Raw genomic sequence first — 24,986 nt, 5'->3', positions numbered from 1 at the left:
ACTTCAAGTCCCCCAAGACTGGCACCAAAAATAAATAAAGTAGATGATAGGTACGCCACCAGTCATGGTGATCTTCTTATTTAAAATTTGAAATATCTCATAATGGTAGGAAGTAGACCTTCAAAGAAAAGAGGAAGAGGGCTGGGCAGTTGGCTCAGTGGTACAGTGCTTGCCTTGCATGCCTGAGGCCCTGGGTTCCATTCCTCAGCACCATTTAAGCAGAAAAAGCCAGAAGTGGTGCTGTGACTCCAATGGTAGAGCTCTAGCCTTGAGCTGAAGAGCTGAGGAACAGTGCCTAGGCCAGAGTTCAGGCCCCACTACCAGCCAAAAAAAAAAAGAAGAAGGGAAAAATTCAGAAATTGGACATAAAGACCATCACGGTCAGCAAAGGCAGCCAAAGGGTCGGTACTATGAAAGAATCCAGAAGGCCTGGCACTATAGATGCCCCATGACCTGCCCGCCCCGCACCTGCGTAGCAGGCCCTTCCCTCTGCTGCCTCTGCCCTACCTTACTGCCCGCACGGCTTCACCCCTGCCCACCCCAGTGTCTGCAGGAGAACTCTGACATCAAGACGCCCCGGCCTTTTGCGGCTGTGATGAACTTGCTCTGTGACTGCAAGGACAAAGCCAGCAGTTCCTTAGCCAGGTGAGCCCCTGCTCGGGACCTGGATGGGGGCCAGCCGTCCTCCGGGTCAGCGTCCAGGTAACCACTGAGCATCTTCTTGGGTCCTAGGTTCGGCCTGCAGCCGTGCCTCGTCTGCCTGGGAGACGCCCAGGACCCTGTGTGCCTGCCCTGCGACCACGTGTACTGCCTGCCCTGCATCCAGACCTGCCTCACCCCGGGGCAGATGCAGTGCCCTTACTGTTTAACCGAACTGCCAGATGACTTCTCGCCGACCGTTTCCCAGGAACACAGGTGAAGCATCTCCTCTTTCCTCCCTTCCTTTCTCTCCTTTTCCTTTCCAACTACAGATTCAGAAATACCTCTCTACTCACCCTCATTTGGTAGAAAGCCTGGCTTCAGAAAGCTCCCTTTACACAGATTCAACTCAAGAGCCTTCCTAGACGTCAGGTGCCCTAAAAATTCTTCTCTCCCAGTCAGGCGCTGGTGGCTCACGCCTATAATCCCAGCTGCTCAGGAGGCTGAGATCTGAGGACCACAGCTCAAAGCCAGCCCAAGCAAGAAAGTCTGTGAGACTTTTATGACCCAATTTATCAGCAAAAAAGCCAGAAGTAGAGCCATGGTTTAAGTGGTAGAACACTAACTTTGAGCAAAAAAAGCTAAGAAACAGTGCCCAGGTCCTGAGTTCAAGGCCCAGGCCCGGCACAAAACAAAGCAGATCTGGAGACAACAAAAGTAAGAGAAATAAAGCGGAACACTCACAGAAAGAGCTCCCAAATTAGCTGTAGCTTGTCTTTTTTCCTTTTCCTGTGGTGTTGGAGCTGGAGGCCCAGACGTGGTGTGTGCTAGGTGGGCCGGCTGGCTCCGGTATCCGGTATCGGCTGCTTTTCCTTCCTGTCCTGCCTGGGTGTGGCTGGGTAATCCAGCTCTTCAAGCTGTTTGAGAAGGAGACATCCAGACGTGGTCTGGTAGTTTCGGAGCCCAGCCTTGACCTAGCGAGGAGCTGGTTGCCTCTGCTGATTCTGTGCGGAGGGACTAGGGACGCATGTGTGAGTGGGGTTGTCATTGTTTGAACCCACTCAGGGCCTTGGGCTCTTGGCTTTTTCCGCTCAAGTCTGGTGCTTCACACTTCAGCCACGTCTCTAAGCTCGCTTTTTGCTGGTTAGTTGAGATCATAGATTTTTCAGCCCTGGTAAGCTTGGAATCTTTTTTTCTTTTTGTCAGTCGTGGGTCTTGAACTCAGGGCCTGGGCTCTGTCCCTAGCTCTTTTGTTCAAGGCTCATGCTCTACCCCTTCGAACCACAGCTCCACTTCTGGTTTTCTGGTGGTTCATTGGCGATAAGAGTCTTGCAGACTCTGCTGCCCTGCTGGCTCTGAACCGTGATCCTCAGATCTCAGCCTCCTGAGCAGCTGGGATCGTAGGTGGGAGCCATGGCTTCCCCGTCCCCTGTCCCCCTGGGCCTCCACTGACTGGTCTCTGGCTGTCACCTCCCTCAGGAAAGCGATCGAGAAACACGCGCAGTTCCGGCACCTCTGCAACTGCTTCTTCGTGGACCTGGTGTCCACAGTGTGCTTCAAGGATGGCGCTCCCCCACAGAAGAAGGTGGTGGACAGCCTGCTGTCCTTGCTCTTCGTGCAGAAGAAGATCCTGCAGGACGTTCCCCAAAGTGAGCTCCCCCCGTGCTGGACACTTGCTACCTGCTGCGCTCGCGCACGCATGCGCTCTCTCTTGCGCTCTCTCTCTCTCTCTCGCTCCCGCTCTCCCGCTCTCTCGCTCTCGCTCTCTGGTTCTCACTCTCTCACTCTCTCTGCCTCCAGGACAGCAGGAACTCACCAAGTGTCTCTCCCCGTTCGATGACGTGGTGGACAAGACGCCCATCATCCGCTCAGTGGTCCTGAAGCTGCTTTTGAAGTACAGGTAGGAGCAGCTCCCCCGGGTGGTGTGCTTCTAGAAACATCTCCAGTGCGGGGACAGGGGCCACGGGATGGGGCTGTAGATTCTGAGACTGGAAGGGCAGTCTGAGTGCAAAACTGTGTTTAGAGTAACGAGACAATGTCACCTTTCTGTCAACACGCCGGCCCTTCCCGGAGCTGGCCGGGAGGCCCTGGGATCCCCACCGAGAAGGACATGGATCTTCTCCATGTCAGTTCCACTTATTGGCCATTAACGATGCAACATTACCATGTTCTGTGGTAATGGAAGGCCTGCAAAGAATGCTCCAGCTGCAAGTTGAAGGCAGGCAGACAGACAGACAGTGGCTGTTAGCCTCTGAGGAAGTCTCCCCACGGTCCTGAGTGAGCGACGCTGCTGACCCCGGGCCAGCCCGCAGAGGACTGGCGCACCCAGGGATGTCCGAGGCGTGTCTCGAGGACACAGAAGTGAGCTTGCTGATCACCCCAATACCACTGCAGCATTTGTAGCCAATGAGACCGTTCGAGTTTTGTAATGAAATTTAAAATTCTGTAAACCTTGTGTCTCTTCCGTGAGCTGCTGTGCATCTGATACCTAAAGACCCCATGAGATCTGTGCTGGTGCTCGTGGGTGGCATTCTGTCCCCTGATCCGCCATGCAATAAAACCGTGTTAGCATCACGAGATCTGCCCGGCTTAGCTACCAAGATCAGGGACGGAACACGTTCCAAGCATACGCAAAGTCCCAGGGCTCACTCCTCAGGACCACTAAACAGTGTCAGTTTGATACCAGGAGCTGGCCGCTCACACCTGTAATCCCAGCTACTTAGGAGGCTGAGATCTGAGGATCATGGTTTAAAACCAGCCTAGGCATGGAAAGCCCATAGGACTCATCTCCAGTTAACCACCAGAAAGCCAGAAGTAGAACTGTGGTGCAAGTGGTAGAGTTCTAGCCTTGAGCCAAAAGGCTCAGGGACAGTGCCCAGGCCTTGTGTTCAAGTCATGGTACCAACACACACACACACACACATACTCTCTCTCTCTCTCTCTCTCTCCCTCTCTCTCTCCCTCTCCCTCTCCTGGTCTGGCCCCTACCTCTAGAGAGGATGGCTGATCCGCATTGGCACAGTATCAGAGAAAAGTCCTGTTTCCAGCGGTGTCATTTCCTTCATTCACCTCCACGTAGGAAAAGCGAGTAGTCACCTGCTACCTCTGTTAACATGGACTCTGTTTATTCTGTTTATTCTTGTTATTGTAAATTCACTTTTGAAATTCTTCTGTTTAAATGATGAATGTCATAAATATCAATAGCTGCAAGCTACCTAAAGAAAAGCCCTCTGTGGGTGTCAAAGCCTGAGCTTTGTTTTATTTGTTTGGTTTTGCCAGCACTGGGATTTGAACTCAGTGCCTTGTGCTTGTGCTCTGCCATTTGAGCCATGTCTCTGATCTGGCTGTTTGGAAATAGTCTAGCAGACTTTTCTGCCTAAACTGGGGCGTTGAACTGTGATCCTCCAGATCTCATTCTTTTGAGTAGTTGATCATAGCTATGAGCCACTAGTGCCCAGCTAAGCCTCTTTTTTTCTGTTTGTTTCTCTTTAAAGCATCGGAAGTCATGTTGTTTAAAAACAGCTAAATATGGAATTACAGCCTAAAATATGGAATTACAGATAGACAGATGCTTTCTTTTGTAAGTTGAGTCTCTAGATGTGACATAACCAGAAATATTTTTTTTCCCCACAGCTTCCGTGAAGTAAGAGATTACGTTCAGAACTACCTGTCCCAGTTAGAGAAGAAGACATTCCTGATTGAAGACAAGACGGAACTGTATTTGCTGTTTATCAGCTGCCTGGAGGTGTGAGGCCCCCCTGCCCCGCTTTCCTTTTGTAAACGGTGTCGATGTGGGTACAGGGGCTTGGATTTAGGACAGCGCCCAGGCCCAGAGTTCAAGCCAGGTGACTGACAGAAAAAAGTAAAAAAGCTTAGAGATCGCTCCCAGACCCTGAGTTCAAGCCTAAGGACTGGTGCAGAGCTACATCTTTTGTTTCTTGTTCTTTGGTGTGTAGGACTCCATGTATGAGAAGACAGGCGCTTTCTCCGGAAGCAGCGAGCTGAGCCACCTGAGAGAGGAGGGGCGCTTCCTTTCCGCGTGTCTCTCGGGAGGACGGGGCTGTGAGTCGGGTTCCGTGGAATACCTGCAGGAAGTGGCCAGGATCCGGCTGTGTCTGGACAAGGCCTCCGACTTCCTCTCGGAGCATCAGGAGGGCTCAGGCAGGTGTCCACCTCTCCTCCCGTTCCTTTAAGGGCCCACGTTCCTGGGGTGCTGCTCTCCCTTCCATGAGTCGCTCGGAGTTCCCCCAATCGGCCCTCAGGCTTTGAGGCCTGTCCTAAGTGTCCCCTTTCCCTTCCCAGAGCTGGCCGAGGACAAGCAACGCTTCCTGGGCCACGTCCAGCAGTTCTGCACCCGTGCGGGGGGCGGCTGGTACTGCGTGTACCTGGTGCGGAGGCTGTGCAGCCGGCGCGGCATGAGCTTCCTGCAGGGCCTGGCCCGGCCCGGACACCCGCTCCAGTGGGTGTTCCCTGAAGCTGTGCTCGCCCTGCAGGTGGGCCACGGGGCGACAGGGCTCTGCCTGGGACCCCTCCACCCTCCGCCTGCCCCAGCCCAGCTCACCCATCCACCCTCCGCCTGCCCCAGCCCAGCTCACCCCTCCACCCTCCGCCTGCCCCAGCCCAGCTCACCCCTCCACCCTGCCCCAGCCCAGCTCAGCTCACTCCTCCACCCTCCATCTACCCCAGCCCAGCCCAGCTCACCCTTCCACCCTCCACCTACCCCAGCTCACCCCCTCCACCCTGCCCCCTGCACACAACACACACACACACACACATCCCTGCCACATGATGAACCCCTGTACTCTTTGGGTTGTTGAAGGAGAATCAGGGCCAGATAGATGCGTTCCTGGTTCATGGGGAGAAGTACAAGGCTGTTCGTGACGCGGTGGGCAAAGCCATGCTGCAATGTGAGACCCCGGACATTGGAAAGGCGCTCAAGGTAGATGGGCTGGGAGCTGCTCCCCGGGCAGGCAGGCCCCAGGCCGCCTTCCTTTGCCAGCTAGTCAGGGTGGTGGGGAGGGTGTGGACAGAGCCCTCAGCGCGACACAGCGATAGCACGCATCAGAGTCGGATGCCCACGGCCTCCGGGGCGGCCTTGTGTGTGGGCTCTGTTGGCTGAACGTGGATGTGCGGCCGCTGAGACACCGCTGTCACGGTGGGCTGAACTCAGGCCTCGCGGTTTATCCTGCTAAAGTCCCGGCTCACAGAATTGTCCCTGTCGCCGTTCGGGCCACTTCCTCCGTGAGTCACCCTCCACCCCGGCTCTGTGCCGCGCGAGGTCAGACCTCGGTCACCTCCTGCCGCTCCTCTTGTCTGCCGTGGGGTCGGAGCGCGTGCAGAGCGTTGCCAGAGTGCACCTCGTAGCCCCAGAGCTGCTGCTGGAGGACGGCCCTCGAGACGCAAGGCCCAGGCGCCCGGGCCTGCCTGGGAAGGGCCGATGTGTGCGGCTGCATGGGGCACCTTCGGCTTTCACCCTGGATGCCCTTGTCTTGGCAGGCCTGCCGGAGCCCCAGGACGCAGCAAGCCACCTTCTTGCTGTTGGCCCTGTACAGAGAGGTGGCCGTCCCACACCGCTCCCCGCACGCCAGCCTCCGTCCCAGGCCGGAGGTGAGACATTCCACTCAGACGCAGCTTCCTCCCTCCATCTCCTCCCTCTCCGCTCCCTCTTCCTCTCCCTCTCGTTCGTTTTTAGTCACAAACACAAATTATGTCCATCGTTTCCAATCAAGGATAGATTCCACACAACCTCATTGTGGGGAAGAATGATTTCCTGGTGGCCCAAAGCAGTCAGAATTCCAACGAGTTCAGGAACACCGGCGAATGTCCACTAAACTAGCATCTCCCAGGCGCGTGCGCAGGGATTTTCCCCCTTTGAAAAATGTGTCTCTAGTCAGTGATAATTTGGCCACACTGACTTTGGTAATCAAAGTGTCGGAGTAACCAGGAGCTGCCTTTGAGCCCCCGCACGTCTCTTGCTCTTCTTTTGGAGATGGTCTTGCCGTGTAGCCAGGCAGGCCTAGAACTCAGAGTCTTGCCTCAGTTTCCTGTGTGCTATTGACTGCAGGCAGACACCACCGTGTCTGGATATAGCATTTTTCCTTAATATTCTTACACTTTGGGGTTTGAACTCGGGGCCTGACTATATCTATTTTGGAAGTATCATTTGATTGTTATTATAAGCTATATTTTTTTCTTGCCAGTCCTGGGGCTTGAACTCAGGGCCTGGGCACTGTCCCCAAGCTGCTTTTGCTCAAAGCTAGCGCTCTACCACTTGGACTACAGCACCACTTCTGGCCTTTTCTGTGTATGTGCTGAGGAATGGAACCCAGGGCTTCGTGCGTGCTAGGCGAGCGCTCTACCCCTCTATGTGATGTATGTTAACGTCAGCTCATTCTCCCTGCCAGCAATGTGAGGCGATGAACAGATTCATCGAGGAGAGCAAGCTGCTGGCTTCTCAGGACGTCAGGCACTTCGCCACGTCCCTCGTGGACAATACTCTGCCTTTGCTGACGGCCCGGGGTGACAGCGGCCTTGAGGGGACAGTGATAGAATTGGCCATTCACACCGCCTGTGTCCTCATGTGTGGACAAAACAAAGTATTGGAACCGCTGAGGAACTTGGCCTTCTCCCCAGCCCAGATGACGGTAGGTTCACCCCAGATTTCTCAGTAACACTGGCCGTAGTTCCGTGGCCGTGGGTGCCGGGAAAGCTCCTTTCCCTTCAATTATCTTTCCATCTCTCTGTCCGACTGCATCCGTCATCCCACCAAGGTGGCGTAGACTCGTGGAGCCCGCGCTGACTCCCGGCACGGCCATGCGTCCTTGTCACTAGCATCTGACAGGGGGAGGGGAGTCCTCGCTGGTGCTGGGCTCGGGCTGCGTGGCAGCCATGAGCTGTGCGCTTAGCCGGTGTTGTCTCTGCTTTGGCCTTTCAGAGTGCTTTCCTTCCAACCATGCCTGAAGACCTGCTGGCGCAAGCCCAGGGGTGGCAGGGCCTGGAGGCCCTCCGCTGGTACAGTAAGTGTTGGGACGTGAGCACTGAGCACTGTGTGCAGGCGTGGGGTTGCCCTGGGGGCCTGGGGTTCATCCTCCAGAGAGGAATGGGCCATTCAGGAGACGGGGAACCCATGCATGCTCAGGTGCATTCACAGCCCAGGACACAGCGACGTAACCTCCGCTGGGTGTGGGTGATGCTGTTGCCCTGAGCAAGCAATCTCTGAACACTAGCTTTGAAAGTTGTGGTACAAGGGCTGGGAAGGTGGCTCAGTGGTAGAGCGCTTGCCTCACATTCATGAGGCCCTGGGTTCGATTCCTCAGTACCACATAAGCACCTTTATAGTACAGTCTTTTTTAAAAAAGATACACAAGGCTACCCATCCTGCCCCCAAGTTGCCTGTGGTGTGAGCTACCTCCTTCCCTTCTGCTTTGGAGATTTAAGCTTAGCATTTCCCTCACCGAGTGTCTTTGCTGAGCCCTGGGCATGTGTCAGTAGCTGACCCTGCAGGCAGGACCTGCAGCAGGTGCTCGGGGCGTCGGCTTGCAGCAGGTGCTCGGGGCGGAGGCTCGCAGCAGGTGCTGGGGGCGGCGGCTGTGCGGTACCTGTGGTGAGGACGGGAGGAGAGCACCGGCTGTGGAGGGTGTCTGACGCACGCTCTCCAGCCAACGCCAGTCTGCTTGTCTTTTCACAGCTTGTCCCAATGGCCACCCGTGCTCTGTGGGAGAGGTGAGTCTTGGGGTCTGGGATCGGACTCAACTGTGCTCCTCCAGCTCCAAGGAGAGGAGGGGGATGGGGCAGGCCCGGGAGCTGCTGCTGCGGAGGGGGGGAGTTCTGGCTAAGCATGGGCACGGTGGTCTCAGGGCTAGCCCCAGTCCCCCCCAGTGCTGTGCAGCCCACCCTGTGCATGGTCAGACAACAGCGTGTCTCCCCAACGCCCCAGCGTCAGGAGCAGGCACCCCCACCCCCACCCCCGCTCCCACCCAGCAGGGCCAAGGATGTCCCCAGCCATTGCCAGAGATCCAGCTGTGGGGTGGAGGCCACTCCTGGGGTCCCAGCAGCCTGGAGAATGGCTACCAGCTGACGAGACGGTCCACGGGTTGCTAGGCAGAGAGGAGTGTGCACTGGCAGCAGAGGACAGGAGAGCGGCCCAGCCGCCCTTGCCAGAATGCACGTTTTTAGTAAGAGCCGTAGAGGGCAAATCCTAGAACAACACCTGTTCTTCCTGAGCTTCAGCACCTCCTAGGCCAGGAAATGAGACAGAAACAGGGTCTGGCGGGCACTGGTGGCTCACACCTGTAATCTTAGCTACTCAGGAGGCTGAAAGAAAAGAAAGAAAGAGGGTCTGTCCAGGTGTTTCCAGCTCTAGGGTTCTGTGCTTTGGCCCTCTGCGACAGGGCGGTGGTGTTCTATCCGACATTGTGACAGCTGAGGATGGGGTTTTGTTTGGGAAGCAGATGCGGGTGATGCAGCACGATCGGCTGTGACTGCTGGTGCAGGAATGGCAGTGTGTGCTAAGGAGGAATTTGTGAAGTGAAAATAGAAGCCTGTCCGCCCAGGGTGGCTCAGCGGTGGAGCGCCTGCCTAGCACGCATGAGGCCCTGCACTCAGTTCCTCAGCACCACATACACAGAAAAAGCTGGAGCTGCAGAGCTGAGGGACAGTGCCCAGGCCCAGAGTTCAGGCCCCACGACCAACCTCCCAACTCCCCCCACCCCCCCAAAAAAAAACAACAGCATAAAATAAAAACAAGCGTGCATTTCCCCACGGTCAACCCACGTGCAGTAAACATCCACCCTGACCCCAGCTACCTCCCAACAGTATGTCCACCCACCCGGGGAGGCTGGACCAGCCGCCTCTGGTGATGGGAAGAGCCCCTGCACGGGGCTCTATGCGTGGACCAATGCTGTTTGTCTTCCCTAGTGCGGCCAGCCAATGGAACACAGTACCTGCCTTGACTGCGGGGCTCGGATCGGAGGCATCAACCACAGGCCAGACCCGGGCTTTCAGATTATTCCGTACGTAAGCTTCCATCTCCTTCCGGGCAGCCAAGCCCTGGGCATTGGGGCTGTTTCTTTTCCTGCTGCTAAATGGATACCAACAGTAGCCTAAGTATCTCTGGGGCACGCACAGACCCGTTGTGCTGGATAGCAATGCCAAGCTCCCGTTTAACTTCAAAGCAGCCTCCACGATCACACTTCCCAGTGCAGCGCCTTCCCGCTGGCCTGCAGCAGGTTTCATTTAAACAGGGGCCGGGTTGGCGGGACACTCAGATCTGCAGGACACAAAACAGGGTGTTTCAGCCAGGTGCCATGGCTCACGCCTGTCATCCTAGCTACTCAGGAGGCTGAGATCTGAGGATTGAGGTTCAAAGCCAGACACTGCAGGAAAGTCTGTGAGACTCTTATCTCCAGTGAACCACCAGAAAACCAGAAGTGGTACAGTGGCTCAAGTGGTAGAGCGCTGGCCTTGAGCTGAAGGGCTGAGGGACAGTGCCCAGGCCCAGAGTTCAAGACCCACGTCCCAAGAAAAAAGAACAACAAAAAACGTGAACTTTGACTCTGAGCCCTAAGGACATGGGCTGTGCCCTGGGCTGGGAGCCAGCAGGTCCCTTCAGTCCCTCCTTACATTCTCCCATCCATTCTAGGGAACGAGTCCCAGACAGGACTCAGACGGGCCACGTGTTGGGTAGCCCACAGCCCACAAATGTGACCGTGGCATCTGATCGCCAGCTGTCGCCCGTGGTCTTCCTCCTCCTCCGGTTACTCACTCATTTGACGATGCTTTTGGGAGCTGCTCAGAACCCACAGGTGTGTGGGGCACACCACCGCCCGTCTGCTCCACGCCGGGTTGCCATGGGAACATACATGGCCGCGCGGATTTTCTGCTGGTCTCCTAGCCACCCCCTGGGACTTGGAGTCTGTGGCTGGTCCCTTGAGCCACCAAGTAATACGAAATGTGCATACCCCCACTCTTCCCACTGCGGTCTGTGATTGAGTGAGAGAACTACTGTTCAGATTGCTTTTAGCTGGGCGCTGGTGGCTCACGCCTGTCATCCTGGCTACTCAAGAGGCTGCGATCTGAGGACCACAGTTTGCAGTCAGCTCAGGAACAAAAGTCCATAAGACTCTTTATGTCCAGCACAAAAAGCCAGAAGTGGAGATGTGGTTGAAGTGGTAGAGCACTAGCTTTGAGCAAAGAAGCTCAGAGACAGTGTCTAGGCCCCAGGACCAGCACAAATTTATTTTATTTTTGGTCAGTCATGGGGCTTGAACTCAGGGCCTGGGCGCTGTCCCTCAGCTCTTCAGCTCAAGGCTAGCGCTCTACCAGTTGAGCCATTGCACCACTTCCAGCCCTTTCTGTATAAGTGGTGCTGAGGAATCAAACCCAGGGCTTCATCCATGCAAGGCTCTACCACCAGGCACATTTACCCAGCCCGTTTTTGTTTTTAATATGTATTTATTGACTGATAGATTGCATGTTCTGAGTCAAACCCAGGGCCTCAGAAATACTAGGCAGGAGCTCTGCCCTTGAGCCAATGCACCCCAGCACTTTTTTTTAAATGTAGGTCGTGGGCCTTGAACTCTGGGCCTGTGCACTGTCCCTGAGCTCTTCAGCTCAATGCAAGTGCACTACCACTTGAGCCACAGCACCACTTCTGGTTTTCTGGTGGTTCGTTGGAGATGAGAGTCCCACAGACTTTCTTTTCTGGGCTGGCATTGAACAGTGATTCTCAGATCTCAGCCTCCTAAGTAGCTAGGATGACAGGCGTGAGCCACCGGTGCCTGGAAACCTATTTTTATTTTTAACATCAAGTAGCTGCATGCATTTAGAGTGCAATGTGGCGCCAGCACCTGAGCGGAGGTGGATTGGCGCTTCACGTCCACCTTGAGGACAGCTCCGTGTCCTCCATCCACACTGGGGCGCCAGGAGGCTGGGGGGGGGGTCCCCCCTGCCTCTGCCTTCTTCCTGGCTCTGGGGACTTCCTCCAGGCCAGGCGTGGGGGCGCCCACAGCGAACACCGGAGCAGGCACCGGCTTTCCCCCCCTTCCCCACCTCCCCCGCGGCCGTGTCACACTGCACGCAGCCACTGCACGCCCGCGTCACCCGCATCTGGCTCTCGCCCACAGGCTCTGTCGAGCATCATCAAGCCCCCGGTGCGGGACCCCGCAGGCTTCCTGCAGCAGCACATCCTGAGGGACTTGGAGCGGCTGGCCAAGACGCTGGGCAAGGGCGCCGACGAGACCTCGCACGCCGTGCACATCCTGCTGCGCAGCCTCCTCAGCGGGCCGCACCCCGCCTCTAGCCAGAGTAAAAGCGCAGGGCGGGGGCCGGGGTAGGGGCCAGGGCCGGGCCGGGCCAGCTAGGTATGGGGCTGTAGCACGATTGCCAAGAAACGGGTTCCCCCACCCCCGTGGCTCACAGCCACAAGAACGCGCCTCTCCCCCTGGAGGCTGGCATGGCTCCTCTGTCCCTCTGCTCACCCCACACCTGGCTAGGACCCGACATCGCTGCCCCCGGGGAGAGGTGTGCACACGGGAACTAACCTCGTGGACCGGCAGGTCCTCCACAGCAGGATGTGGGGAACAATCAGTCTCTCCCAGCATCGGCTTTCCTGAAAAAACGAGGGCTGTGCGTGACCCCGGGCCTCTGTGTCCACCATGGGTGACCCGCAAAACACTGGGCTTGCTGCGCTAGGTGTTCTGAACAGTTAAATCCATTTAAAAAAAAAAGAAAGAAAAGATCCGGGTGCTGCTGGCTCACGCCTGTCATCCTAGCTATTCAGGAGGCCAAGATGCGAGGATTGTGGTTCGAAGCCAGCCCAGGCAGGAAAGCCCATGAGACTCTTATCTCCACTGATCCACACGAAAACCAGTAGTGGTGCTATGGCTCAAGTGGTAGAGTGCTTGCCTTGAGCTGAAGAGCAGAGGGACAGCGCCCAGGCCCAGAGTTCAAGCCCCATGACTCACACACACACACACACACACACACACACACAAACACATACAGAGGCCTACGAGCTACATTAGTAAGTGCTATCGCTTTGTTTGATCACTTGTAAAAAGCTTTGTTGCTAGGGACTGAAACCAAAGCTAGGATGTGAGGTAAGCTTTTAGTTACATCCCCAGCCCTGAAAAGCTCCTCTAAAATTACCACAGTGAGAGCCGGGCGCTGGTGGCTCACACCTGTGATCCCAGCTTCACAGGAGGTGGAGATCTCAGACTCATGGTTCAAAGCCAGCCTGGGCAAAAATTCCATGAAACTCTTCCAGCGGACCCCCAAAAAGCCAGAAGTGAAGGTGTAGCTCAAGGGGTGGAGCACTTTAAGCAAAAGAAGCTCAGAGACAGCACCCAGGCCTGAGTTCAAGCCCCAGGACCAGCAAAAAAAAAAAGAGAGAGAGAGAGAGAAGACAAAGTTACCTGTTTATTTATGTGGTCTCTCACTCTGAGTTCCAGGACTCCAGACCTTGAAGTGATCATGTTATCTTAAAACAGCAATGATAACAGCTATTAGGAAACAACGTTGCCCGCGACCAGCCAGTCTGATCTGGCTTCCGGGGGCACAGTAGCTGAGGTGGGGCGTCTGTGGGGCTGCTCAGAATGGCTTCAGGGCTTTAGTCTTGGGGGTCAGAGGGGTCCTCACCAAAACCAGTAGGGCAGTGGTGGCAGCAGTGGCCCTTGTCACATACTTGGTGACCTTAGGAAGCTGTTAGGCCACCCCCAGGACTAGCACCAAATGTAGTACTCAGAACTTACCATAGGTAGGCTGCTGTTTTTTTGCTTCCGGGCCTTGGGGTCCCCCCCTCCGCCCCGTGCAGTAGTAGGGTTTGAACTCAGGGCCCTGTGCTTGCTAAGCAGGTGCCTAGTGATGCTCCACACCCTCAACGCTGTTGTTCATCCATCCTTTCCGAGATGGGGTCTCACTTCTGCCCAGACGCTTCCTGGACCACGGCTGCTTGCCGGAGGCCTCTCTTCCTGGAGGATCGATGTTCTTTACCGTGCTCAGCTTCCGCTGAGGTGGAGGCTCGCAGACTTTGCTGACTGCACGGGCCTGGCGCCACTCTCCTCCCAGCTGCAGCCTCCTGTGTGGCCATAGGTTGAGAAGTGTCTCGCAGATGCTTCTGCCCAGCCTAGCCTCAAGCCACGGGCCCCCTTTCTTAGCCTCCCAAATAGCTAGGGCCATTGTGCCATCCATTTGTTTGGGGGTGCTTTTTGTTGTTGTTCCCTGGGCAGCCTATACACTTTTATTTTCTTTACAGGGCCATTAGATTTTGATGCACAATGGTCAACCAGAGGACAGAGGAACAATTGGGAAAAACACATTGAAGCTCTTTTTATACCTGAACTGAAGGTAAGTGTGCACATGCGCGTACACGTGTGCGTGTGCAAGGCACTGGGTTTGACCTCGGGGCCTGGTACTCGCTAAGCTTTTCACTCACACCCGGCACGCTACACTTGAGCCCACAGCTTTTTTTTTTTTTCCTGATTAATTGGAGATGAGAATCTCAGACTTTCCTAAGTAACTAGGATCACAGGTGTGAGCCACCAGCACCTGACCTTTCCCTACTATTTCTTACAACAGGGCATAAGAGTAAAAGATAAAAAAATAATAATAAACTGTTGTGTAGAGACCCACCAGAAATACACCGACTGATACCATAGACTGGTAAGTTCTCTGTTAGAGAGGGACAGCACTGAGAATAACTGAACTTCAGAAAATAATTCAGAACATAAAAGAAAGCCAACAAAAGAGACGTTTCTGAGTCTTGCCTTTTTTGAGGAAACAAACAATCCACAACAAAACTCCCATAAATTGTAACAAAAGCAAATACCCAGTGATGGTCAAGAGGGTCCTGGCTTCCGGTGAGGTCACCAGGTGTCCCAGAGTGACCAGAATTTTATGTCCTTTTCTTCTTCAGCATCTCGACAGAACCCTGCTGGACGTGAATGCTATCATCAGCCAGGACGAGCGGATCAGCTCCGACCCCGTGGCTAAGATCATATACGGAGACCCAGCAACCTTCCTGCCGCACTTGCCCCGGAAAAGCGTGGTTCACTGTTCCAAGATTTGGAGCTGCAGGAAGAGGATCACCGTGGAGTATCTACAGCACGTGGTGGAACAGAAAAATGGCAGAGAGGCCGTGCCTCTCCTCTGGCAGTTCCTCCAGAAGGTAGGTCTGGCTGTGCGCCCGTGGCCCTTCCTTCCTCCGTGCAAATCCTCCTGGGGACCTGGAGGCCCCACAACCACGTTCAGGGTGTGCCTGTCCGTCCGTACTTCTGAGCGGAAGGTTGGTAGCAGGAAAGTGTCGGCGAGACCGTGGAAGGCTGAAGACCTGTCCAACTCACAGGAGAAACACGCAGGAATCAAGGCTCCCGGAAATCAAAGAAAGACTGCAGGATTCGAGCTGGGGTTCCTCATAGACACTGGGGATGCTGAGACCCCCCCAGGCCTGTGGAAGACGCCCAGGCCGGCCACCTTTGTTACCTAGAGGTTTTTTTTTTTTTTTTTGTCGGTCATGGGGGTTGAACTCTGGGCCTGGGCACTGTCCCTGCACTCTTCAGTTCAAGGCAGGCACTCTACCACTTGAGCCACAGCACCACTTCCAGTTTTCTAGTGGTTTATTGGAGATAAGAGTCTCATGGACTTTCCTGCCCAGGCTGGCTTTGAACCACAATCCTCAGATCTCAGCCTCCTGAGTAGCTAGGATGACAGGCGCGAGCCACCAGCGCCCGCCTTAGAGGTGGTTTTTGTTTTGTAATAGTCATTCTAACTGCTACGAGATAATACCTCATTGTAGCTTTGATTTGCATTTCTCTGGTGGTTAATGAGATTTTTTTCCCTCCAAATACTTGTTGATCATTTGTATTTCTGCTTTTGAGAAGTGTCCTTTGCCCATTGATGGATTGGATTCTACTCTTCCTGTGATTTTTAAAAAAAAATGAATGGGATTCTAATTGGATCACTAATTCATTTTTTGTTAGGTGTTTTTGTTTAGTTTTTTTGTTTTTTTTGGTCAGTCTGGCCTGGGCACTGCCCCTCAGCTCTTGAGCTCAAGGCGAGCACTCTACCACTTGAGCCACAGCGCCACTTATGGTTTTCTGATGGTTTATTGGAGATAAGAGTCTCACAGACTTTCCTGCCTGGGTTGGCTTTGGACTTTGATCCTCAGATCTCAGCTGTTGTTAAGTTTTTGAATCCGTAATATATTTCCTGGATATCTGCCTTCCGTCAGATGGATAATGGGCAAATGGGAGAGGTTCCCTCTCCACTCTATGACTTGTTTCCTTTGCCATTCAGAAACTTTTCAGTTTGATGGAATCTTGTTTGTCAATATTTGCTTTGGTTTCCTGTGCAAATTTGGGAGTCCTTGACACAAAATCTTTGCCTACCCTAATGCCTTAAAGTGTTCCCCCACTTTCTTCTGGTAATTCCAGAATTTGGGGTCTTATGTTTCGGGCTTTGATCTGTCTCAGTTGATTTTTGCGTCGGCTGAGGCTGGAGGCTCAGCTCTCCACCCGAGCCTCTCTCTGGCACGTCAGGTTTAGCTGTTCATCTTCCACCCCGGGCATGACCTCTTCCCAGCCGTTGCAGGTGCCTGGAGAAAGACCGGGGTGATCTTTCCTCCCACTTGCAAGCTTCTGGGTGTCTCGTGCTGACACACGGCCCTCCGACTGGGGTAAACCCCCGCACGGGCCCCCGGCCCGTCCCAGTCATACGCCCGACGACTTCCTTCTGGCTTCCTCCCTCCAGGAAGCAGAACTGAGGCTGGTGAAATTCTTGCCAGAGATTTTGGCGCTGCAGAGGGATCTAGTGAAACGCTTCCAGAATATTCCAGAGGTGGAATTCAGTTCCATCCGAGGCTTTATTAGCAGTCACAGTTCAGGTATGACTCTGCCCCCCGCTCTGAGGGGTGCTTAACCAAAGGGTCCCCCGGAGGGGTGCAGGCTAACGGGCACTGTGGGACCTGAGGATGAGGTGGAGGGGTCCTGAGCCCCGCACCCACGGTGGGCTTCCGCAGCCGGAGACTGCCCGCCTTCCCCTGGCGCTGACTCCACCTTGGCTGGAGGTGGTGTGGGGAACCCAGGACTGGGTGCAGGGTGACTCGGAGCTGGCTGGGGCTCGCTCTCCCTGGGCTCCAATGCCGGGCGTTTGGTTCCACAGATGGCCTGCGGCAGCTGCTCCACAACCGGATCGCCATTTTCCTGTCCACGTGGAACGTGCTGAGGCGCTCCCTGGAGACCCACGGTAAGCGTGCGCAGCGGCGCCCGTCCTGCAGACTGCTCCCCAGCCTGGCTCTGCCAGGGGTGCCTTGGCAGGCCTGGAATAAGAGAGCTAACGCCAGAAACCCCTGGTGCTCCTGGGAGCAGGGGAGCCGCCGCAGGCCAACCGAGCGGGCCTCCCGCCCTGGCCTCCCGAATGGCGCAGAGCCCTGCCACGCCGCTCACCACCCTGCCGTTTCCAGGGGAAATCAAGCTACCCCAAGACTACTGCTGCTCTGTCCTGGATCTGGACAGCGATTTCGAGGTCATCCTGCCACGCCCCCAGGGCCTGGGCCTCTGCTCCACTGCCTTAGTCCGCTACTTGATCCGCCTCCACAATGAAATCATGGGAAAGTTTAAGGAAGACAACAGGTATGTGCACAGCCAGCAGGGCCCGAGACCCCGTCCCCCACCCGCACCCGCCCAGCCAGCACCTGCGCCTTCCCCAGCAGACCTTCCTCAGCCAGCTCCACCCCAGCCCCCCGGGTCTGGGGGAGACCCTGAGGGCAGACATGGGAGTGGGATCCACACACCCTGCAGCTCAGGACACGAGCTGCCACCCAGGAGCTGCTCCTGTGTCCTCAGCTACTCAGTGGACGCCTCCGAGGTCACCGACCTGCACGTGGTCAGCTATGACGTGGAGCGGGACCTGATGCCACTGATCCTCTCCAACTGCCAATACCAGGTGCAGCAGGGCGGGGACACCCTGCAGGACTTCGACCTGGAGAAGATCCAGCGGCAGATCGGCAGCCGCTTCCTCCAGGGCAAGCCCAAGCTGACGCTCAGGGTAGGGGCCGTGCTGCTGAGTGCACGCGTGTGCATGTCGTACACACGGTGTCTCTTGTGTGTCCTTTGTGTGTCCCAGGGGGAGCGGGGCTCCCACAACCACTGCTCGTCCCTCTCTACCATCTCCAACTCAGTCCCATGTGGAGTCTTGTTATTGTTGTTGTTGATCACGGAGCTTCAACTTGGAGCCTGGGCGCTGTCTCTGAGCTCTTCAGCTCAAGGCTAGCAGCTCTACCACTTGAGCCACAGCACCACTCCTGGTTTTCTGGTGGTTCATTGGAGATAAGAGTCTCATGGACTTTGCTACCCAGGCTGGCTTGGAACCACGACCCTCAGGTCTCAGCCTCCTGAGTAGCGGGGATCACAGGTGTGAGCCACAAAGCCCCTGGGGAACCTTGAGTCTTCACAGACTCCACGTCTGGCAGGACAGGTTTGAACTCATGGCCTCATGCTTGCTAGGTGTATGCTCTACCACTTGAACCACATCCCTAGATCTTCTGTCTGGGTTTTCTACCATTCTTTTGCCAGTCCTGGGGCTTGAACTCAGGGCCTGGGCGCTGTCCCTAAGCTGCTTTTGCTCAAGGCTAGCACTCTACTACTTGAGCCACAGCACCACTTCCAGCTTTTTCTGTATATGTGGTACTGAGATCTCAAACCCAGGGCTTCATGCGTGCCAGGTGAGCACTCTACCACTGAGCCACCCTCCCAGCCCCTTTTCAGCCATTGTTAATGGCACTTCTACCCCTGCTCCTTCATCTGGCAGCCCCCCCCATCCTTCTTTCCAGTCAGATATGTTGTGCTTAGGTGTACTTAGTCCTCCTTGTTGTCCTCAACTAGACAGAGAACTGATGGACCCAGACAGTTTTTATTCACGCTGACAGGCCTGTCATCAAGAGGTGACAACCTTGTTTGTGATCTATGCATAATAGCTGTCAAAGAGATGCCTGGCATGAGCACTCCTGACGCAGAGCGTTCCACTGGCAGTGTCTGGGGCCACGGTGGGTAGCCTGGGCTCCCTGTTGTGCCCTTGCTCTGAGAGTGTGACAGACCAGACACAACCGAGAGCTTCCTGTGCCACACGGCGCTGGCCCGTGCCGCCACGGAGTGTCACCACGGGCATTATCTGTCATCTGTGCAAACCCCCTGTACAGATTTAATTTCCAAAACCCCTCTCTTCTCTCCCATGGCAGGGAATCCCCACGCTGGTATACAGACATGACTGGAACTATGAACTTCTCTTCATGGGCATCAAGAACAAAATGAAACAGGTGCTCCTGACGATGCTTGCTTCCTGCAGGGCGGCCACTTCCCGAGGGCAGCCCTACCCTGTCCCCCATGTCTGCCGTGCACACCGGAGTCCCAGGGGCTCTGATGGGCCCCGTGCCCTCCACAGAGGCAGGCAGACGGCGCTAGCATGTAGGGCTGGGTGATGGGAGATGGGTGGCCACGGCTGCACTGTCGTCCTGGGTGGTTTTGAGAGGTGCATTTCAAATCTGCTTCTGTGAGAAGTCAGGGGACACTGCCTGTCCCTGGAGGGCTGGCCTCCCTCAGCGGGGACAGAGCTAAGCTCTTCCCAGTAGCAAGAAACAAGAAGCCCACCAGCCACCCCTGTCCTGCCTCTGCTTTCCCAGCACCCCCTCCCCAGCTCGGCCACAAGCACCATCGGGCAGCTGCAGTCCTACAGCGACGTCTGTGAAGCGCTGTCTGTTGTCGAGGTCACTCTGGGCTTCCTGAGCACAGCTGGAGGAAATCCCAACATGCAGCTGGATGTGTATGTCCAAGAGGTCCTGCGAATGAGGGATCAGATGACCCCGGTTCTAAAGGTAGGCCCTGCCTGAGGCATCTAGGAAAGTAAGTCTCCTGCTTCCTGCCCGGGAGCAAGGAGGCGGGCGCCCCCACGAGGGGCCGGTGAGCATGCACACTGTGTTCTGGGAGCCCAGTGACAACAGTTGCTCACCCCTGTAATCCTAGCTATTCTGAGGGCTGAGAGCCAGCCCAGGCAGACAAACCCAAGAATCTCATCTCCAATTAGGCAGCAAAAAGCAAGATCCAGCTGATGGAGCTGAGCATCAGCCATGAGTGAAGCAAGCTGAGGAAGAGTGCCAGACCCTGAGTTCAAGCCCCAGCACTGGCACGGAAAGAAAAAAATGAACGTTGCACGCTAGGGGTAGAAGTCAGACAGGCGCCCGGCTGAGTGCCCCACCAGAGCACCCGCGACTTCTGTGTGCTCTGTGAAGTCACAGCTGTGCCCACCCCGGCGCACAGAGCTGGGCACGGACTTCTTGGTGCGCAGGGGTGGGCAGCCGGGGGCTCCTCACCTCCTGCCCGCTCTGCTCCCCTCAGGCCTCCTTGAGCAAATGCCAGCTGCAACACACCATCGCCCTCTGGCAGTTCCTCTCGGCATATAAGTCGGAACAGCTCCTGCACCTCAAGAAAGTGAGTCTGGCTTCTGCCTTCCCTGGATGGAGGGAGCTGTACCCCGCTTCCCCCCGCGGTTATTCCTGTCTGTCCTCCCTTCCAGGACCCCTTCCGGGACCTCGGTCAGCAGTTCAAAGCAGACCTCAGCCCCGAGGACGCCAGGCTTCTCCAGGCCTTCCTGAACCGCCCAGGCCTGGATGCCTTCCTCCTGGAGCTGCACGAGATGATGGTGCTAAGACTCAGGAGCCACAGCAGCTTCAAACCCCACTGGAGGTGCGGGCTCACCGGGCCGCGCCTCAGGCCTGGAGCCGGGGTGCTGCGCGACACCAACCCTCCCTCCAGCACACCCCAGCTCTGCCCACTTTGGTTTTAGTCTCTTGAGATTTAAAAAAAAAAGAGATCCTGAACCTGCCACCAGTGGCTCACACCTGTCATCCTAGCTACTCAGGAGGCTGAGATCTGGGGATCGAGGTTCAAAGCCAGCCTGGTCAGGAAAGTCCATGAAACTTTGATCTCCAATAAACCACCAGAAAACCAGAAGTGGCGCTGTAGCTCAAGTGGTAGAGTGCTCGCCTTGAGCTGAGGAGCTGAGGGACAGCACTCAGGCCCAGGCCCAGAGTTCAAGCCCCATGACTGACCAAAAAAAAAAGAGAGAGAGAGAGATTCTGCCAGGGGCCAGTGGCTCACACCCATAATCCCAGCTATTCAGGAGACTGAGATCTGAGGATCATGGTTCAAAGCCAACCCAGGCAGGAAAGTCTGTGAGACTCTCATTTCTAATTAACCACCAGAAAACCAGAAGTGGAGCTGGGGCTCAAGTGGTTAAGGTGCTAGCCTTGAGCAAAAAGAGCTCAGGGACAGCGCCCAACCCACCCCTACGCCCTTCCTCCCCAAGTTGAAGCCCCACAACCAACAACAACAATTCTAACTACAAAATACATAGTAATTTGTTCTACTGAGAACAGGCCTTGAGCGTGGCATCCAGCCCACGTCAGGAGCCCAGCATTTAGCTGACCCTTAGTACCAAGCTAGCATCAGTGACAGAAAGAGGCCCACTGCATTATAAACACCACCTCCTGTTCTTTCTTGGCAGAATAAAGGAAACTCTGGTAAATTACATGATTTTTAAAGAGAGTGAACCCCTTCCGGAAGTGGAGTCCCAGTTCCCGGAAGAGATCCCGATGTCCAGCTGCATCTCAGTGTGGAAAGCAGCCGCCACCCGGAAACGGGAGCGGCAGAGACGGTAGGAGGGCTCCCGCTCCCTTCCCATCTGCCTGGATCCCACAAGGACTGTGACTGTGAGCGCCCCGGAGCCGTGCAGGCGCAGCTGTGGTCCAGGCGGCACGCGCATGCAAGCGGACACCAAGCATGTTCTAAAACTGTTCAGTGGGTACTGTCCAGAAGGAGGTGAGAGGAGGACCAACAATAGAAATCAGCGGGGCTGGGAAGGTGGCTCAGTGGTAGAGCGCTTGCCTTGCATGCCTGAGGCCCTGGGTTCGATTCCTCAGCACCACATAAAGAAAAAAGCCAGAAGTGGCGCTGTGGCTCAAGTGGTAGAGCGCTAGCCTTAAGCTGAAGAGCTGAGGGACAGCGTCCAGGCCCAGAGTTCAGGCCCCACGACCGGACCTAAAAAAAAAAAAAAAAAAAAGAAATCAGCTGCGTCCTGTGCATTCCAAGCCGTGGTGCAGAGGTCTCAAGCCTGCCAGCATCCTACCTCGTGACCACTAGGAACGTCTTCCTCACATCACTACTTGGAGGAAAAAGAAAGCACAGGCTACTCATTTCTCTTCTACCATTTGAGCATATGTGCCACACACACACGCACATACACATACAAAGTCTACTTCTCAGTTCTTTAACTTCTGAGTATTGTCCATATTTCTTGGTTACCAAGAAACTGAAAATGCGCCCCATGCCTTCCACCTTCTCACTAACCCAAGGAGAGCCAGGTGTCTATAACACGCCTTAAAGCCTCATGAACAAGAGCTGAGCCAGCCCACAAGAAATCACTGCCAAACTCCTCAGGGTCAGAGCCAGATACTAGGAGGAGCCTGGGATATTTTCAGAGTCTTAGTTTCCCTTCGATAAAATGTACAGGGTGTACTGGCAGCCAAAGCTCCTTCCAATTCTCAGGTCTTCAGATTCTAAAGGAAAGTTTATTGATACAAACTTGGATCAAAGGTGCATTTTGGGCAATGCTTTGGAGCTTTCTGATTGTCTAGCATTTGCCCAATAAACACACAGTCTTGGTTATGTCTCAACATCCCAAGTATATAACTATCTGGTCTTTTATTTGAATCAGAACCAAAGATGAGACTCAGTACAAAATCATTCACACTTCTGAGGGAAAACAGCCCACCTTTTCTCATAACCACTGTCTCTTGTCAAGTTAATTTGATATCTTTGATGTGTCTGGACAAACTCCCCTGCCTGGCGGCCTAGCCCTTGTTCAGTGAGATCAGGACAGCCAATGTAGCTAGAGGTGACACATACGCCCTCACATGAATTTGAAATGAGTTAGGGACTTACCCACTCTTAGGCCCATCTACTCCTGAGCTACAATACCAACTGGTAGCCAGGATCCCGGCCCTGGACACAGCACCCATGAGTGAGGGCAGGCAGGAATGTGATCCGTGCTGACACCCACTGTGTCTCTCGTGGGCGTGCAGTGAGGGGGCCTGGAGAAGTGACATGTTCACATCTAGTGATCCATGACAGTCCTCCTTGACCATGCCAGACCACGCCCTCCCACACCTCTGCCTTCTGAATGGACATTAGCTACCTCTGGGCAGCGCTGCAGCTTGCCCTGCCAGGTAGCAGCTCACACTTAGCTTCTCACTGGACTACACCTTAGCAGGTGGGAATTGGGTGTCAAATCTCCTTAGAATTTGTTTTTCTTCCTTGGGCCTGAGAATTTTTTCCATTGTTATGATTTTTTTTATGATGTCTCATTTTATATGTTTTGTTCCAAAGCCTTAACTTTGATATCTAGTATAATTGTACTTGTCATATTTAATAAACTTGAATTTTGCCGAAAAGGAATCTTTTCTGTGGGCAGTACTTCCATTTATATAGCACAAAGAACCCAGCTGGCCTGCATTTGAGAATGGTTTGTTTTCTATGGAAATGTTCTTACAGGATCCTTGTATCCATGAAATACAGAATTCAGAACACAAAATTTATGCCTTTGCTGAGAACATAAACTTTTTTACCTGGACAAAAGGAGCACAGAACTGCTTGTCCATGGTGGAGCCAGCCGCAAACAGGCTGCAGCCTTGAGCCAGAGCAGGTCTTGTGCCTAAATGTGTTTTATTGAAGACGACTCAGCTCTAGCAGCCCATGAGCTATTTTCTTCATCCTTGTATGTTCAAGCAGTTCCAACTGAGAAACTTCTAATAGTAAAGTCATGGTAAAGAAGTATCAGCTTGGGGCTGGGAAGGTGGCTCAGTGGTAGAGCACTTGCCTTGCATGCTCGAGGCCCTGGGTTCGATTCCTCAGCACCACATAAGAAAACAGCAGGAAGTGGCGCTGTGGCTCAAGTGGTAGAGCGCTAGCCTTGAGCTGAAGAGCTGAGGGACAGTGCCCAGGCCCAGAGTTCAGGCCCCACAACCGGACCCCCCCCCAAAAAAAAAAGAAGTGTCAGCTCAAAGGGCCAGTGAAGTAAAGTCATCCAACTCTAGTTAGACCCACATACCCCAATGTGCCAGTAAGAACCATCTCTGATACGAAGCTTCAGAACCAATGGGGCTTGGGAGAGCTCTCGTGGGTAAATGGAGAAATTGAGGCCTTGAGCCAAAATCTGAGTGAGTGAAGGTAACTGCACTGTGCACTTTTCTGACCCCTTGGCCCATGGACTGAGCCTGTGTGGCAGTGTTCAGAATCCACCTTCAGACCTTTCTGTCGGGTATTCTGCACAGCGGCCCGCTTCCTTTCAACATGGTAGGTGTTTTGAGAGCTGCCAGTAATGATGACACCGTGACATGGGGAGGGCAGGCTCAGGACTGGCCTGCGGCCCCCTGCCCTTCCCATGTGAACTTACTCTGCTCTCCTTCCCCATCACCACCTGGACCCAAAGTGCCCATGACCTCGCCCTAGACAACAGCCACTTCCTGAGAACTCTGGCTGTGAAGAGCTCGGTTACCAATCCTCTCCCAGGGCGGGGCAGGACCAGGCTGACATGCTTAGCAGGCAAGCCAGGTGCCCTTTCTAAGCCCCAAGTTTCCTCATGGTGAAAATAAAGAGAAGGGAAACAAACAGCCCAGGGATTGGTATATACTGGGTACTGAGCAAGTGGGGACTCGGGGCTGGGAAGGTGGCTCAGTGGTAGAGCGCTTGCCTTGCATGCCTGAGGCCCTGGGTTCGATTCCTCAGCACCACATAAGCAGAAAAGGCCGGAAGTGGCTCAAGTGGTAGAGCTGAAGAGCTGAGGGGCAGCGCCCAGGCCCAGAGTTCAGGCCCCACGACGGACCAAAGAGAAAAGACAACGAAGCGGGGCTCCCCCAGCTCGCGGGGCCCTGTCCAGGCAATCGCCACCCCTCAGCCTCATGGCTCCCTTCAGTACCGTTTCCTATCCAAGACCCGCACACTCGCTGTTCCCTGTCCCTCGGAGGCCCTCCCCAGCCACGGGTTCGAGGCCAGCTCCCGCAGGCACCACGGGTCCGCCCGTCTTCCCGACCCGGGCCCCGAGTCCCCGCGGGGCTTCCGCCTGCTCGGCCGGCCGGCCGGCCGTCCCCACACCCAGAACCGACGGCGGCGGGACCCGGGGCGAGCGGCCCGCGAGGCCGGAAGGCGTCCCCCGGCGGCGGCGGCGGCGGCGGCGGAAGCCAGCGAGCCGGGGCGCCGGCGTCGCAGCGCAGAGGACGCCGCGCGCCGGAAGTGACGGCCGGAAGC

At 55.1% G+C, this 24,986-nt stretch overlaps 1 protein-coding gene across 1 annotated transcript in view; it reads left to right on the top strand.

The window, feature by feature from the left end:
* Rnf213 (ring finger protein 213) overlaps positions 1-21,527 on the top strand; it is a 97,211-nt gene extending 75,684 nt beyond the window's left edge. Inside the window, exons 47-72 of the mRNA XM_013036259.1 lie at positions 545-645; positions 733-915; positions 2,119-2,288; positions 2,440-2,539; positions 4,273-4,384; positions 4,596-4,800; positions 4,942-5,132; positions 5,459-5,578; positions 6,136-6,246; positions 7,044-7,283; positions 7,574-7,655; positions 8,327-8,361; positions 9,556-9,650; positions 10,280-10,442; positions 11,763-11,943; positions 13,892-13,983; positions 14,552-14,803; positions 16,384-16,516; positions 16,795-16,878; positions 17,096-17,264; positions 17,478-17,679; positions 18,869-18,946; positions 19,310-19,501; positions 20,022-20,114; positions 20,200-20,369; positions 21,190-21,527. Coding sequence (XP_012891713.1) covers positions 545-645; positions 733-915; positions 2,119-2,288; positions 2,440-2,539; positions 4,273-4,384; positions 4,596-4,800; positions 4,942-5,132; positions 5,459-5,578; positions 6,136-6,246; positions 7,044-7,283; positions 7,574-7,655; positions 8,327-8,361; positions 9,556-9,650; positions 10,280-10,442; positions 11,763-11,943; positions 13,892-13,983; positions 14,552-14,803; positions 16,384-16,516; positions 16,795-16,878; positions 17,096-17,264; positions 17,478-17,679; positions 18,869-18,946; positions 19,310-19,501; positions 20,022-20,114; positions 20,200-20,369; positions 21,190-21,343 — 3,708 coding nt within the window. The 3' untranslated portion in view covers positions 21,344-21,527. The remainder of the gene's footprint in view (positions 1-544; positions 646-732; positions 916-2,118; positions 2,289-2,439; positions 2,540-4,272; positions 4,385-4,595; positions 4,801-4,941; positions 5,133-5,458; positions 5,579-6,135; positions 6,247-7,043; positions 7,284-7,573; positions 7,656-8,326; positions 8,362-9,555; positions 9,651-10,279; positions 10,443-11,762; positions 11,944-13,891; positions 13,984-14,551; positions 14,804-16,383; positions 16,517-16,794; positions 16,879-17,095; positions 17,265-17,477; positions 17,680-18,868; positions 18,947-19,309; positions 19,502-20,021; positions 20,115-20,199; positions 20,370-21,189) is intronic.
* Positions 21,528-24,986: the final 3,459 nt, after the last annotated feature.

The sequence above is a fragment of the Dipodomys ordii genome, unplaced genomic scaffold (assembly GCF_000151885.1).
Source record: "Dipodomys ordii isolate 6190 unplaced genomic scaffold, Dord_2.0 Scaffold7, whole genome shotgun sequence".
NCBI lineage: Eukaryota > Metazoa > Chordata > Mammalia > Rodentia > Heteromyidae > Dipodomys > Dipodomys ordii.
This window is presented reverse-complemented; position numbering and strand designations above follow the sequence as displayed.